This window comes from Culicoides brevitarsis, chromosome 2 (genome assembly GCF_036172545.1).
Source record: "Culicoides brevitarsis isolate CSIRO-B50_1 chromosome 2, AGI_CSIRO_Cbre_v1, whole genome shotgun sequence".
Lineage (NCBI taxonomy): Eukaryota > Metazoa > Arthropoda > Insecta > Diptera > Ceratopogonidae > Culicoides > Culicoides brevitarsis.
The window spans coordinates 26,053,630-26,070,571 of NC_087086.1; the positions used below are offsets into that span (position 1 = coordinate 26,053,630).

At 34.1% G+C, this 16,942-nt stretch overlaps 4 protein-coding genes across 4 annotated transcripts; 2 read left to right on the forward strand and 2 right to left on the reverse strand.

Moving 5' to 3' along the window:
- Positions 1–938: 938 nt before the first annotated feature.
- LOC134829402 (mitochondrial carrier homolog 2) lies at positions 939–2,475 on the reverse strand. Its single transcript, XM_063842454.1, has 2 exons — positions 2,313–2,475; positions 939–2,199 (listed from the first exon to the last, which is right to left on the reverse strand). The coding sequence occupies exons 1-2, from the start codon at positions 2,370–2,372 to the stop codon at positions 1,300–1,302; spliced, it is 960 nt and encodes a 319-aa protein (XP_063698524.1). The 5' UTR covers positions 2,373–2,475; the 3' UTR covers positions 939–1,299.
- A 4,720-nt stretch (positions 2,476–7,195) lies between these two features.
- On the forward strand, positions 7,196–8,709 carry LOC134830987 (GPI mannosyltransferase 1). The gene has a single exon (XM_063844612.1). The coding sequence runs from the start codon at positions 7,329–7,331 to the stop codon at positions 8,652–8,654; it is 1,326 nt and encodes a 441-aa protein (XP_063700682.1). The 5' UTR covers positions 7,196–7,328; the 3' UTR covers positions 8,655–8,709.
- A 1,614-nt stretch (positions 8,710–10,323) lies between these two features.
- Positions 10,324–13,517, reverse strand: LOC134831482 (protein lines). The gene is made up of 2 exons (XM_063845217.1): positions 13,187–13,517; positions 10,324–12,866 (listed from the first exon to the last, which is right to left on the reverse strand). The coding sequence occupies exon 2, from the start codon at positions 12,808–12,810 to the stop codon at positions 10,480–10,482; it is 2,331 nt and encodes a 776-aa protein (XP_063701287.1). The 5' UTR covers positions 12,811–12,866; positions 13,187–13,517; the 3' UTR covers positions 10,324–10,479.
- Positions 13,518–13,853: 336 nt separating this feature from the next.
- Positions 13,854–16,906, forward strand: LOC134832695 (uncharacterized). Its single transcript, XM_063846812.1, has 3 exons — positions 13,854–15,095; positions 15,151–15,295; positions 16,202–16,906. The coding sequence occupies exons 1-3, from the start codon at positions 13,992–13,994 to the stop codon at positions 16,900–16,902; spliced, it is 1,950 nt and encodes a 649-aa protein (XP_063702882.1). The 5' UTR covers positions 13,854–13,991; the 3' UTR covers positions 16,903–16,906.
- The last annotated feature ends 36 nt before the right edge of the window (positions 16,907–16,942 follow it).

Below are 16,942 nucleotides of genomic sequence, written 5' to 3' on the forward strand. Positions count from 1 at the left end.
TCATTCATCACTCATTTAGTTTATGAAAAAAAAAAATAAATAACAAAATTTTTGAATATGATATTTGATCTAGGTTGTTATAATTCTAAGATTTTTATTAAATTAAATTTTAAATTAAGTTATAAAAAAAGTTCTATTTAAGTTTAGCGTAAATTTTATTTAATCAAACAATTAGTTAAGATGTAAATTTTACTTTAAAAAAAAATTTTTTAATATATTTCGATGATGATGATGTTTAATGACAGCCACATAATGAACTTAAATTACGTATGTATTCATAAAAATATAAAAAAAAAACAAAATAATAATTTAATCAGCATCGAACGGATAAAATATAAATAAATAAATAAAAAAATGTTCAATTGAAATTTTTTGGTATTTTTGTATTAATTTTCTTACCTTAGGCTTCAAAATTTTAATTTTTTCACTTTCTGTTACATCAGAATTGAAAATTAATTCATAAAAATTTTTATAAAATTTTTGTTTTCGATTTCGAGCTTAGAAAAATTTTTGAGAAATCTACTTCAACATTACTAAATTTAATTATTTTATTTTTTTCTTGTCGATTTTAATGAGGGTAACTTTGTCCGTAAATTATTTTTAAGGTAATTTTTATTTTTTTTAAATTTTGTAAATTTTTATGTCAAATAAAAAAAAAAATATGTTAAAATAGGCCAAAAAAAAATTTTTTTTTTAAATTTGAAAATTTGATTTGATTTTTTTAAAATTTTAATGAAAAAATAATAATTTTTTCTCTTAAAAATCATATTTTTTTAAATATTTAGTTTTTCCTTTATTTATTATTTTTTTTTTTGACAAAATTATTTATCTAAAAGGCTAAAAGCGAAAAAAATTGAAACGCCTTAATTATTAAAATTTTTTTAATTTTTAAAATATTAATGCTCATAATATAACAAAAAAAAAAAAATGAAATAAAAATTATTTTTTTTTAAATTTCATATTTTTTATTTAATTTTTCTCTGTTTAGATAATATTTTTTTGACATCATTCGTAGCTTTTTGGAGCTGTATGTTAATAAAATTGAACAAAATTATGATCCGAATCACAGAAAATCGTCTGAATGGTTTCAATATTTACAAAATTTTTATATTTTCTCCGTTGATCGAAGTTGATCCTCAAAATTACGTTAATTAAAATGCATCAAGGAATTGTTCCACTGTTCAAGTGTCGCTTAAAAAAAACTGTAAAAGCATTTTTCGTGGGTCATAACTAGTGAGCGATGATGAAGAAGAAGAATTAGGAAAGGAGAGTTTACAGAAAAAATCCCGAAATTTTTTTTTAGTTGTATCTGCTCAATGTGGGATAGGGAGCTGTTGCGGTGTACTGCACCTTTTTGGCATAACGGAAAAATACTGAGCTACCACGTTTGAGCTCGCCTTCGCGTTTCAGCATGCGATAACAGTGACTCCAGTTGTCGTACAGCGGCATAATTGGAGGTCGTCCCGCTGCCAGTCCGGATCCCGAGACAATCGAGCACGTCGAGACCAGATGGAATGGATACAAAATTCCAGCCCAAATGAATGTATTGAAGCTCCCAAAGTACACTTGGTGTTCCTTTTCGGCAATAATGTGTTTATTCACGAGATATGTCGTGGACGTGGCGAGTATGAGACACGACAAGTCGGCAATGAGACGCGGCAAAAGGCCCGAAAAGAAGCCCAAAATGCCCTCTTCGCGCCAAATTGTCATGAGCGAACCGAAAATCGACTTGTACTTGACCTCCTTGCCGACAAATTGGGCCATCATGCGCACCGAAATGACATGCAACGGATGCGACACGACAATTCCCGTCGTATGCAGGACAACGTCGCGCGACAATTGCCGCACCATAAGATTGTAACGCTCCTCCTCGGTCAAATCCTCGTCTTTCTTTGGCAACTCGATGGGCGCCAAGCCACAATGCTCCGCCACTTTCTCGCTGACGCACGAACTGAGAATCATGCCGGCGAGTTTGGGTGAGAGACCGCGAAAGAGTCCCGTGAAACCGTCAATGTTCTTGATGTAGCCGGTGTACGTGAAGATGTTGGGCAGCACGTAAGCGGGACGTCCGAAAATTGTGCGACCCGGAACCGGCGCAATCGGCTCGAAGCCAATCTGCATCAAGACTTTCGCATATTCGAAGGGATGCAAAGCACTCGACACGCCAATCCGCAAACCGAGTTTGATCCATTCGTTGACCTGCGAAACAAGCAGAAAAGAAGCAATTTAGATAAAGAATTTTGCGGAAGAAGATAATGGAAGGAAAATTTCGCATGCATGTTACGAAACAAGTTTTCATTGAAAATTCTCACTTGTTGTGCTTCGTCGTCGATTATGTGGTACGTCGTTGGTGTAGCATTCGATTGACTCATCTTTCGATCGTTTTCAGACAGCTTTTGAACACGAAATTCGATTAATTTCAGCTTTCGTCTCTCCCCCAATGAATTTTGTGATGATTTTTTTCCGTCAGGCTTGCCAATTCTCAAGTGTCAAAATATTCAGGGTTGCTAATTTTTTAATGTAAAATTTCGAGAGAGTTGACTGAAATTGCAAATGTTTCCTTCATGAATAATTTTTAGTTTATTTTCAAAATTTCAAGCCTAAAATTGAATAAATATTCATTCTAAAGCTCATTTCTGTTCATATTGGGTCGATATTTGACGAAACAAAAAAATCAGCGTTTGGAAGTTCAAACGCTGATAAATTTAAAAAGTCATTTTTTGACCAGTTTTAAGCCTAAAATTGAATAAATATTCATTCTAAAGCTCATTTCTGTTCATATTGGGTCGATATTTGACGAAACAAAAAAATCAGCGTTTGGAAGTTCAAACTCTGATTTTTTTGCAAGTCATTTTTTGATCAGTTTTAAGCCTAAAATTGAATAAATATTCATTCTAAAGCTCATTTCTGTTCATATTGGGTCGATATTTGACGAAACAAAAAAATCAGCGTTTGGAAGTTCAAACGCTGATAAATTTAACAAGTCATTTTTTGATCAGTTTTAAGCCTAAAATTGAATAAATATTCATTCTAAAGCTCATTTCTGTTCATATTGGGTCGATATTTGACGAAACAAAAAAATCAGCGTTTGGAAGTTCAAACGCTGATAAATTTAACAAGTCATTTTTTGACCAGTTTTAAGCCTAAAATTGAATAAATATTCATTCTAAAGCTCATTTCTGTTCATATTGGGTCGATATTTGACGAAACAAAAAAATCAGCGTTTGGAAGTTCAAACGCTGATAAATTTAACAATCATTTTTGACCATTTTCAAGCCTAAAATTGAATAAATATTCATTCTAAAGCTCATTTCTGTTCATATTGGGTCGATATTTGACGAAACAAAAAATCAGCGTTTGGAAGTTCAAACGCTGATAAATTTAACAAGTAATTTTTTGACCATTTTTAAGCCTAAAATTGAATAAATATTCATTCTAAAGCTCATTTCTGTTCATATTGGGTCGATATTTGACGAAACAAAAAAATCAGCGTTTGGAAGTTCAAACGCTGATAAATTTAACAAGTCATTTTTTGACCAGTTTTAAGCCTAAAATTGAATAAATATTCATTCTAAAGCTCATTTCTGTTCATATTGGGTCGATATTTGACGAAACAAAAAAATCAGCGTTTGGAAGTTCAAACGCTGATAAATTTACAAGTCATTTTTTGACCAGTTTTAAGCCTAAAATTGATTCAATATTCATTCTAAAGCTCATTTCTGTTCATATTGGGTCGATACAAAAAAATCAGCGTTTGGAAGTTCAAACGCAGATGGAAGTTCAAAATTTAACAAGTCATTTTTTGACCAGTTTTAAGCCTAAAATTGAATAAATATTCATTCTAAAGCTCATTTCTGTTCATATTGGGTCGATATTTGACGAAACAAAAAAAATCAGCGTTTGGAAGTTCAAACGCTGATAAATTTAACAAGTCATTTTTTGATCAGTTTTAAGCCTAAAATTGAATAAATATTCATTCTAAAGCTCATTTCTGTTCATATTGGGTCGATATTTGACGAAACAAAAAAATCAGCGTTTGGAAGTTCAAACGCTGATAAATTTAACAAGTCATTTTTTGATCAGTTTTAAGCCTAAAATTGAATAAATATTCATTCTAAAGCTCATTTCTGTTCATATTGGGTCGATATTTGACGAAACAAAAAAATCAGCGTTTGGAAGTTCAAACGCTGATAAATTTAACAAGTCATTTTTTGATCAGTTTTAAGCCTAAAATTGAATAAATATTCATTCTAAAGCTCATTTCTGTTCATATTGGGTCGATATTTGACGAAACAAAAAAATCAGCGTTTGGAAGTTCAAACGCTGATAAATTTAACAAGTCATTTTTTGATCAGTTTTAAGCCTAAAATTGAATAAATATTCATTCTAAAGCTCATTTCTGTTCATATTGGGTCGATATTTGACGAAACAAAAAAATCAGCGTTTGGAAGTTCAAACGCTGATAAATTTAACAAGTCATTTTTTGATCAGTTTTAAGCCTAAAATTGAATAAATATTCATTCTAAAGCTCATTTCTGTTCATATTGGGTCGATATTTGACGAAACAAAAAAATCAGCGTTTGGAAGTTCAAACGCTGATAAATTTAACAAGTCATTTTTTGATCAGTTTTAAGCCTAAAATTGAATAAATATTCATTCTAAAGCTCATTTCTGTTCATATTGGGTCGATATTTGACGAAACAAAAAAATCAGCGTTTGGAAGTACAAACGCTGATAAAACTCTGATAAATTTAACAAGTCATTTTTTGATCAGTTTTAAGCCTAAAATTGAATAAATATTCATAAAATATTTCTTCATTCGATATTTAAGTTCAAACGCTGATAAATTTAACAAGTCATTTTTTGACCAGTTTTATTCTAAAGCTCATTTCTGTTCATATTGGGTCGATATTTGACGAAACAAAAAAATCAGCGTTTGGAAGTTCAAACGCTGATAAATTTAAAAAGTCATTTTTTGATCAGTTTTAAGCCTAAAATTGAATAAATATTCATTCTAAAGCTCATTTCTGTTCATATTGGGTCGATATTTGACGAAACAAAAAAATCAGCGTTTGGAAGTTCAAACGCTGATAAATTTAACAAGTCATTTTTTGATCAGTTTTAAGCCTAAAATTGAATAAATATTCATTCTAAAGCTCATTTCTGTTCATATTGGGTCGATATTTGACGAAACAAAAAAATCAGCGTTTGGAAGTTCAAACGCTGATAAATTTAACAAGTCATTTTTTGATCAGTTTTAAGCCTAAAATTGAATAAATATTCATTCTAAAGCTCATTTCTGTTCATATTGGGTCGATATTTGACGAAACAAAAAAATCAGCGTTTGGAAGTTCAAACGCTGATAAATTTAACAAGTCATTTTTTGATCAGTTTTAAGCCTAAAATTGAATAAATATTCATTCTAAAGCTCATTTCTGTTCATATTGGGTCGATATTTGACGAAACAAAAAAATCAGCGTTTGGAAGTTCAAACGCTGATAAATTTTACAAGTCATTTTTTGATCAGTTTTAAGCCTAAAATTGAATAAATATTCATTCTAAAGCTCATTTCTGTTCATATTGGGTCGATATTTGACGAAACAAAAAAATCAGCGTTTGGAAGTTCAAACTCATTTGACTTCAAATGACTTGCAAGTCATTTTTTGATCAGTTTTAAGCCTAAAATTGAATAAATATTCATTCTAAAGCTCGTTTCTGTTCATATTGGGTCGATATTTGACGAAACAAAAAAATCAGCGTTTGGAAGTTCAAACGCTGATAAATTTTACAAGTCATTTTTTGATCAGTTTTAAGCCTAAAATTGAATAAATATTCATTCTAAAGCTCATTTCTGTTCATATTGGGTCGATATTTGACGAAACAAAAAAATCAGCGTTTGGAAGTTCAAACGCTGATAAATTTAACAAGTCATTTTTTGATCAGTTTTAAGCCTAAAATTGAATAAATATTCATTCTAGAGATGATTTCTGTTCATATTGGGTCGATATTTGACGAAACAAAAAAATCAGCGTTTGGAAGTAAAAACGCTGATTTTTTACATGTCATTTTTTGACCAGTTTTAAGCCTAAAATTGAATAAATATTCATTCTAAAGATGATTTCTGTTCATATTGGGTCGATATTTGACGAAACAAAAAAATCAGCGTTTGGAAGTTCAAACGCTGATAAATTTAACAAGTCATTTTTTGACCAGTTTTAAGCCTAAAATTGAATAAATATTCATTCTAAAGTTCATTTCTGTTCATATTGGGTCGATATTTGACAAAAATTTAGTTTTCAACAACAACAGTCGATCCTTTCAAATTTTCATAATTAAATGTCAAAATATTCAGGGTTGCCACTTTCTGCGGTGTGAAAATTCTCGGTCGCACACTTTGATTTCCTCCATAAAATCGCATAAATTCACACGGTCAAATCCAATAATTTTGGTGTCTTCGTATCATTTTCAAGCAATAACGTCATCGCATGCCTAAAAAAGACCCTTGCAAGGCGTTCGCTTGTCGCATTCAGGATTGTTTGGACAGTGAGTAACAAATAAATAAACAGAATGATGTAATATCGATTAATTGTCTCCGGCTTTTTTTCTCGTTTTTAGGAAATCACTACATCGAAGACCGTTGTTTGGATGCCCTCGAGGATATGCGCCAGTGCTGCCTGAAATTCCACAAAGAATCATTTTGCTGCGAAGGAATTAAACTCGATCGCGTCTACAAAGAACGTCCCGCGGCGAAGAAAGAAGGCAATGAACAAAAATAAAAAATCCCCATTGGAGTATCGACCACCGCACAATTACCACATACCAAAGCAAAACTTTTTCCATCGTTACCCCCGAGCTGTCGTTGGTTCGGCCATCGGCGTATTTTTAGTAGTTTTCTTTTCGCGACCACTGTACGACGCCTTTTTGCGACCATCGGGCGACTACGACTTGTTACGCCTTGAATTAGAACAGAGACGTGCTGCTGCCAAAGAGGAACAAAATAAAACTTAATGGAAGCGGTGCGGAAAGCAAATACGCGAATTCGTCAGTATCCGATGCTGCTTGGCAAGTGTGGCGTTCAGGCAGGCGCTTATGCGACATGTGTGACGCAAGACTTCAATGTGGGCCATAAAGCGTGCGATAAGGAATTTCAATTGTTCAAAAAATGTTTGCAAAAAGCAGCAGCTGATATGAAGACAAAATTATAAAAAAAATACTGAAAAATAGTGAAAAAGTAGTTTTTTTAACAAATTAAAAAATTAACGATAGACAAGTAACTTACTAACTTAAAAAATAAAAAAAAATCAACGAAAAAAGGACAAAATATTAAAATGTCGTTCAATACTCATTTGGTGATAAGTGTAGTTATCAGATTATTTTTGATAAATTACGGTGAAATACAGGATTCGGTATCGGAGGTGCCATACACAGATGTCGATTATCGCGTTGTGACCGACGGAGCGAGACACGTACTTGAGGGCAAGTCTCCCTTTAAGCGTCACACGTTCCGTTATACGCCAATTTTGGCTTATTTGCTCCTGCCAAACCACTGGATCCACAATTGCTTCGGAAAAGTCCTCTTTTCCTGCTTCGACATCTTAATTGGGATCCTCATAAAGAAGATCGTGTGTGAAGAATTTCTTCATTCGCGCACTGTGGTCGACAACAAACTCAAAATTGCCGAGAAGCTGAACAAGAAATACATTCGCCGAAGACAAAGTGAACTCAAAACGAACCAATTACCGCCGAAATTCATCCAAATTGCCGAATATTGTGCTTATTTCTGGCTGTACAACCCCTTTTCGATGGTAATCGCCACACGAGGGAATGGCGATGCAGTATCCTGTGCTTTGGTCCTTGCTGCCCTTTATTACTTGCTGAAACAGGAACAAAGCGATTTTAATCAATTTTTCGTCGCTGGACTCTTTTTGGGGACTTCCATCCATTTCCGGTTGTATCCGATCGGTTTCACGTTCGCTTGTTTCCTCGCCCTGTCCAAAATTAACGTCATCGATAATTACAAGGATTTTACAAATGTCTTCCTGCAGATCAACCGGAAGCAGTTAAGTCTCATTTTTGGCACAATTGCAGCTTTTGTGACACTCACAAGTGCCATGACCGCCTTTTACGGCTTCGATTATCTCTACGAGTCGATTTTGTATCATCTGGTGAGGAAAGATACGCGTCACAATTTTTCGCTTTTCTTCTATTTGCAATATTTGGGGTCGGAATACACGATTACTGCAGCGGAAAAGATCCTCACGTTGCTCCCGCAAGTCATCACGGTCTTTTTGATCAGCATCAAGTACGGAACGAATCGCGAATCGTTGCCTTTTTGCTTGTTCACGATCGCTTTTCTCATGGTGACGTACAATTCGGTCGTCACGTCGCAGTATTTCGTGTGGTTCCTGTCGCTGATTCCGGTTTGCGCGAAAAATCTGAGGGGATTGGGGCTGAAGAGGGCGGTTTTTTTGCCAATTGTGTGGTTTTTGGCACAAGGTGGATGGTTGCTGCCGGCGTATTTGCTCGAATATAAAGGATGGAACACGTTTGACTTTATTTTTCTGCAGGGATCGGTGTTTTTCGTGGCGAATATTATCATTTTGTATACCTTGATTGCGACTTACGATGTATCGTATAACTACAAAGTAACTTAAAAACAGAGAAATTTAATGTAAATAAATTGAAGAGTGTGAGAAATAAATGACATTTGAGTACTAAAAAAATATTTTTTAGTTTTTTTAAAAAATTGCTAAAATTCATTTCAAAAAAAATTCTTTTCTCAATTTTTTGAAATAATATTTATAAAAATGTTCAAATATCTACCTTTATAAATAATGAGAAATTAAAAAAATCTTATCAAATTGGCTTATTTTAAGGTTTTTTATACTGACAAAATTAAATAAAGTAGGTTTAAAATAAATTTAAAAAATTATTTTTTTCTTTCAAAAAAAATCAGTAGAAATATTTTAATTTTTTTTTTTCATTTTGTGTAAAAAAAAAATAAAATTTTCATGAAAAATAAAATCTACCATATTTAGGTGAAAAATAAATTAAGTCACATGACCATTTTTTTAAAAATTATTTTTAGAAATTTTAATTTAATTTTTCTTCAATTTAGAGTCCAAACTTGAAAATAATATTAATTAAAAATTTATTTAAAAATTAGAAAAAAATATATGGAAAAATTCATCGGAAACTTTAAAAAATATTTTTTTACAAAAAAATAATTAAAAAAATTATTAAATACATAAATATTTATTAAGAATTTTTTTATATATTTAGGCCGCTCCAAATGAATCTCAATAGTTTTGTCCAAAATTTTTGAAATAAAAATGGGGGGGGGGGGGCAAAAAGAATAAAACATTTTGAAATACTTTTTTCATACAAAATGCCAACTTTTTCAACAATTTTTGATTTTTAATAAATATTTTGTTGTTTTGAGTTTTTTACACTTATATTTGTGTATTAAAAATTGATTTAAAAAATTTTTAATTAAAATTGAAAAAAAAATGAATATCAAAAAATAACCGTCAAATTTTTTTTGAAAAACAAAATTCAATAATTTTTATAAAAAAAATTATTTTTAAAAGAAAATTTTATGTTGAAATACGATTTTGAATACAAAAATTACTAAAAATTGAAAAATTTTCTTGAAAGTTTTATGAAAAATTATGGAAATACATCAAAAATCGGTAATTTTTGATGAAATTTTTAACTTTTTTTTTTATTTTGCCCCATTGGATTTTCGAATATAAAATGGGGCATCGGACAAAACTATTGAGTTTCATTTGGAGCGGCCTTAAATATTAAAAATAATTTTTTTATTTTATTAATTTTGAAAACAGAAAGTCAATTCGAAAAATAAAAATTGCTGATAATTAACTGAGAAAAAATAGAGAATAAAAGTTTTTTTTTCTTTTAATCTCAAAACTTGCACATTTTTGAAAATCTTGAAAAATTTTTTAATTAAAATTTAAATCATTTTGATATTCTAAAAAAGTTTAAAAAATTAAAAAAAATTTATAAAAACAAAAAATTTAACAATTTAGGTATAAAATTTAAAAAAAAATATAAAATTAACAGAATTTAATTACAATTTTGGTTCACTTTTTGAAATTATATAAAAATTTGTAAATCTTACCTTAATTTATGTATACCTAAAAACTTATTTGATTAATTTTGAAAATTTTGATAAATTTCAAAAAATTAATTTTTTTCCAGAAAACTCGAATTTCGCTTTAATTTCGTGATGAAATTTTTTAGAAAATAAATAAAACAATTTTTTTTTTAAAAAAGAAGAATTTACAATTTATTTTAGAGTTTTTCTTATAAAAAAATGTATAAAATTACAACTTACGTCCTTAACTGTTAATTTATTTACGCAAAAAATAAAAACCTTACAAAACTAAGAAGAAAATAACCCTTAAAGCGAACACACTTACGTAACTAAGGCACTGGTCTCCATATCGCGCTTTTCGCTTAGCTCAATTCATTTCCCTCGTACAGACTCTCGCAACTCTCGAGCAGCCGCAAAATCGGCGAAATATCATACGGATACAGACTTTTCGACACGAGTCTGCTAATTTTGAGTCGCAGTCGTATCAGCACACTCATCGTCTCATCCAGACAATTATTTCCGAAGCGCGCATCCTGACAACTTTGTACAAACATGGACCAATTGAGACGAATATACTTCAAATACCGCAGCAAATACAGCAGGAAGCAAGTTTCGTTGCTGACGAGCAGATCCAGCAGCAAATCCGAACTATTGCTAATCATATTGAGGAATTCGAGGAAAGTGTAGACCGGATTGAGCATCGCGACGAGTTCCGGAAACGCGTTATTGCGAAACGAAATGCTCGCCGTAACATCCAGCGTACAAACCATCGCTTCGATCAAATAATCGTCCTGATCGGCGAACAAATGAATGAGAATTTTGCTGAAATGCGATTCCGGATGGAACTCCAGGGCGTTTTTCATGAAGGTTTCCAGTCGTGTGAGGACGTCGCGGATCGAGCGTTCGATCACGATCATGTCTTGCAGCGCCTCGTAGTCTTGCGAGTCGATGGACGAGTCACTGCTGTCGGAACGGATCTGTTTGACGGACACGGCGACACTTTTGAGTACTAGTAACGTTAATTTCTGCAACAGGGTTTTGTCGTAAGTGGCAAGAGTGGGCGGCGGCGGCGGCGAGGTTTGTGCTTCGGAAACGGCGGCACTGGAAGACATGTCGAGGGTGTTTGGTGCATATTCGATCGTGGGAGCTGATTGCCCGGCAAATCCAACGGAAATGGGGTCGCAACTTGCTTGACGTTGTCGCGGCAAGTAATCCAGAATGCGAAAATCGCGCACGTGTCGCACAATGTGATGCGCCAAGTTGCACGTTTCTTCCGGGAGGATGTCCTGCAGAGCCAAGGTGCTGCCGTAACACAGGGCTTCGTTGAACAAGGCAAGCATTTGTTTGTAAATGATCGGCGAGAGGTGACTACAAAGCAAAAGTTCGAATTTATCGAGTTGCGCGTAAAACGGAAGCGTTTCCACAACAGATAAATTCGCCTTGACACTGATGATGTTCTCCCATAAGCTCAAAAAGGTCAAAGTACACGTTTCGGCATGCACGATATCACGATGCTTCTGGATCATGTCGCGCATCGTATTGACGAGAGCGGGCCACTTGTTCTCGAGTATCTGCACGGTGACACACTTGATCTGGGTGGTGTCGAAACTCTCAGAGTCCGTCAAGGTAACATAGTGGCAGTCTGTGGCAGCAACGTTCGAACGGTGATGATGATGTGTGTGACTCGCGTCAGCTAAATTGCGAAAAATTGACGAGGTGACGGCGGAATTGTTGCTGCTGCCGGGCAAATACTGTTGGGCAAAGTAATTTGTTTCGATTGGTGGTAGCATATTGACGGCAAGTTGTTCGTTAATGTCCTCCTCCAACGGATGTTCGTCCATATCCTTAAATTCAATGATGTACTTAATTATGTCTAGACTAAAATTAATTCGTCTTATCGCTAGGTCATTCAATTTCTCGAATATAAATAAGTTATCGACGATTTTCTTAAGCCACTTGTTGTCCAACTCCTCCTTAATGATAATTAAATAACAGCTAATTACTCTACCAGAGAGATACAGAATGTACTTTGTCGCTGCCGACCCATTTTTGTTCTTGCTGATGCTTTCCGTACGCACATTGCATAATTCCAGGACGTCTTCGAGCATATTTAGTCCTTGCGTATTGACGATACACTCGCATAACTCGACAAATTTCCCGCAAATCGTGCCCCGTGCATTCTGTTTCAGATAAATATCGAAGAAAAGTTGCACATTTGACAGATATTTCACGATATGATCACTGGGCCACTCGTGCAACGGCACCGCAGAACTCGCGCCATCAACTTGCAAGTATCGCTGAAACGGCCTTCGTATCGTAGCATCGTCTAAACCGCAAACACACTGCTTTTCCTCCACAGCTGACACGAAATCCGTCCAATCCTGTTCCAGTACGACGCCCAAGGACACGGGATCCTTGCAACTATCGTTTGTGGTGTTCAGTAAGTCTGTGCTGCTGCTCGAATGGATACCCAAAGCGTGATCTAGCTCGTCAACGGAGGTCGTGGAACTACTTGTGCTTGGAGAATTACTGCCTGCTGAGCTCGTGGAATGATTCGGACTCAGCGAGACACTTCCAGCACGGCCCGTTTTGTTGTTAGCCACCTCATCGTCCTCTATTCGTTGTCGTTTCTTCACCGGTGGCTCATGATTCGATGACATGATTTTATTTTTATTATCTTTTTCGAATTTCATTTGTGATTCGCATTTGTGATCGTCTTATTTCCAATTAATATCTCCGTAAAAAGGATCTAAAACGAAAAATTTTGTTAGTAATTGTCGGAATTGTAACCCCGGAAACAGTAGCAACAGGTATTTTTTCGATTTTTCACATGTAAAATGCATTTAACGCGGAAATTTTTTGATATTTTTATAATTTTCCGCAGAATTTGATGAAATTTCATCAAAATTTTCGGTTTCATCCTGGAATTTCCGTAAAAAATCCACAAAAATATCAGCACATTCTACACAAATGGCTTCCATTGTGTGTGTCGTACAATTTCACATGCACATCTCGAAGGAACGCTGGCTACTGTTTCACTTTGGTCACAATTTTTTGTCGATTTCTCACCTTTAGTCCTGTTTTTTCGCGTGTTTTTGTGTGTCGTGAGGCTCCTGCCGGGCCTCCCTCAAGAACGAATAGGCAATTAGGATGAAAAATGCCAGAATAAATAGCGATTGGTAAATTATTGTTTTTGTTTCGTATGTCGTCGATGATGCTGGATTGCTGCCACTCACAATTTTCTCAAATATTTGTCCAAATGTGCGTTCTCGATCCTCATTTCCACAACATTCGTGCATTATATGAGGATACGGAGCCGTTTATCGAGCCGAATTTCCGATTTTTTCACGATTTATCACGGATTTTTTTATTTTTTTTACCAGCGAAATGGCTAATTGTTTAAGAATTTATCAATTTTGATCGTCTTGAGGATTTTTTATCGTTACTCACCTCAGAATTTAATTAACATGTGAGGATCGTGACTGGATTTTACCGTTAAAAGATGATTTCAGCCAATTAGAGCGTTTTGCGTGCAAATTTTCAGCCAATCAGAGAGCTTCATTTGATGAAATCCGTTGAAAATTTTCATTTTTTCATGAAAATCTGGGAAATTCAAGACTTTTCCTTGGATTTTCTTGCATTTTTATTAGTTTTTCTTCGATTTTTATCATTTTTAAAAAGAGTTATTTGAAAATTTTCATAAAAATTCAGTCAGTTTGATCCCGATCTCCAAACAGACAACAACACGGAAACCAATTCGGTCAAATTTTCGTGAAAAACTCCGATAAAATTCACTCAAATTATCCGAAAACACGTCAAATCGCTAGTTAAATGTCGCATTTACCGATTTTTCCCAGTTGTTTGTACTTTAACGATGAATCGCAAGCCATTACGAGATATTAACACGACTGAGATCGCATCTCCATCAAAAATGTCAACAACAAATCCAGGTCGCACTCTCTCCCGCCACTATTCAGCGAAACGGGAGGCTCCCGAGGACAACGAAACCCCAGTCAAACGCCAAAAAACCCGAGAAGAACCCCAAGAATCCTCAGATCCGGACAATGCATTCAGCCAAAACATCGCAAATGTGCTCGGCAAACATTATTTCGACGTTGTGGGTCGCTTGCAACTCACTGCACCTCCCGAATGTGTCGTAAAATTGGGCAAATGCACGCAAAATCACTCGGCAAGTGGCAAAAACAACAAAAATCCCGCAGAATTTGACGAATTTATGACGCGCGAAATTGCTGCCTTTGTGACTGACGGAAAAATTGACGTATTTTTCGAGCAATTGTCGAACATTGTGATGAAAGGAGAATTTTTGGGTGAAAGTTTGTTGCAATTAATGCTGGAAACGATGCTCGCGACGAACGAATCAAAGTTTCAGGAGAACTACAGCGAGGCAATTCAGGAAACGGGACACGATATCTTCATGCAAACGATGAAAAAGTTCCCGCCGTGCTGGACTAAAGTCAGAGATCGATATTTTCGTCTCATGACAGACCCGTTGCAGTTGGAGACTTTTCAAAATAAACGCGAATACGAAACGGACAAAGGCTTGTTCAACCTCTTGATTTTACTTTTGGAACACAATTTACGGAACGACGACGAAGCAAGTCCCTCGACATCACGTCAAAACATCAACGACACCATGGACATGAATTTCGCCGCTTGGGAGGAACACACGAAACAAACTTATGATTTCAAGAAAAATTCCCGCAACGAAAAGATGGAACGAATTTTCCGCGTCTTGGGACTTCTCGTCAACCTCATGGAACGCGATTTGGCAATTTGGATGTTGCGAAATCCGCGAAATATCCAAAAAGGTCTGCAAAGTGATAAGAAACCCTTGATAGCTGCGTTGTTGTGGCCAACTGAAGTCTTTTCGTTGAATTATGCCGTCAAACGGATCATGAAAGTGTTCATTGAGTGTGTACATTTGAATTATCCCACAGGAGATTTGGAGGTGTTGAGTGTAAGTTTTTGATTTTTTTGAAAAAATTCTCAAAAATTAATTAAATTTTTTGTAGCGCCTCATGAATTTGATCGCCACTTGCGTTAATGTTGCTGAATTCCGTACAGATTTCCGTCGATTTCCGAATATCACAGTTGAGTATCCGAGCATCAATAAAAATACGGAGTTTTTTGCTCGAGAGCTGAAACGACTCATGGATGGTGAGTTTTTTTCTGTTTTATTCGCTAATTAATGATATTTTTTAAGAACTTAAGGATTTTAAGTCAAGATTTTTTCTGTTGATTTCCAATAATTATTTAGTAAAATGAGTCTTAGGTTCACAAAAATTGATATTTTGCCCTAAAAGTTAGTCAAAAATCCAAGAAATAATTAACTTTTTGACTTAGTATTAAACTTAAGCTTAAGTCAAAATATTTTAGATTTTTTCATTCAATTTTTTTTCTTGATTTTACCTTTACTTAAGCTTAAGTATAGGTTAAATAAATCTTAATTTACTTATTTTAACTTTTATTTTTAGTTAAGTTACAGTAAGTCAAATTAAGTCGAAACTTAAAAAAAACTTAATAAAGATTTTTTCAAATTTTTAATTTTTTTTTCAAAATATCATCAAAAAGCCAAGAACTTAACTGACTTTTGACTTATTTTCTTAAATTTAAGCTTAAGTTAAAATATTTTAGATTATTTTATTAACTTAAGAAATCAAATACCTAACATAAGGACTTTAAGTCGAATCATAAAAATATAATTTTTTAGCAATATTTTATTTTTTTTCTTTCAAAAATATTTTTACTTTAAAAATTGTAACTCGACTTAATGTCTTTAAGTTCAAACAAAAAAAAATTAAGCAAGATTAAGTCTTAAGTTTTTTTTAAGTTTAAGTCTAAAATTTCGACTTTGATAAAGATTCATATTGAAAAAAAAAATAAAAAATTGAAAAAAAAACAAAAATTAACAGTTCGAAACATAGAGAATATACTTTATGATAATATTTAAAAAATTATAAAAAAATACTTGACTTAAAATCCTTAAGTTTACATAAAAATAGCGTAAGAAACAATTTTTAATTCTCATAACAATTTAATAAAAAAAAATTTTTCTAATTTCAGATTTCCCTCACTTCTCGATTACTTTATACGCGAACGTACTAAAGAACTTACGCACTCCTTGCATCAAATCCGTTCTTGCTCGTCAAATCCTCACCCGCATCAACCCGTGCAAGGACACTCTCAAACCGGGACGTGACACTCCGTTACATCTCTTGATGTCCTCCTTGAACCATCGTGACTGGCGCGATGCTGATCCTCGTCCTCCGACATCACCAACCGAATCTGACGAGACATCCTCAAAATATCCAACGATGCCCCCAAAAGCAACTTCCCGCAAAAAGGCTTTTGACATTTATCGCGAGGACCTCATCGCCATCCAATTGACCGAAGTTGAGAGTCACATGAACCTTTATCGCGTCAATGATGTCTACAACACTCTTCGAACGCCACTCGAATTCAACGACGATAACAACAACAATGAACCAGAAACCAAGGATTTTGCCGAATTCAACACGAAAATGTTGAAAAATTTGTTGCAACACGTCAAAAAGGTGCAATTTTCCAGTGAGGAGCTTCCCAAAAACGATCCGCTGGCGAAAGTTTTCAAAAGTATCAACTTGAGTCAAAAATTCATCCTGAATTATCGCGAACAAATCAAACTTTGCTACCATTTGCAGTGCTTTTTCGACAAAGCAGTTGACAAATATCCCGAACTTGCGGACTTTCAAGCGTATTTCAACGAAAAATTCACCAAGGAGTGAAAAATTAATGAAAAAAACGAATAGTTACCAAATAATATGC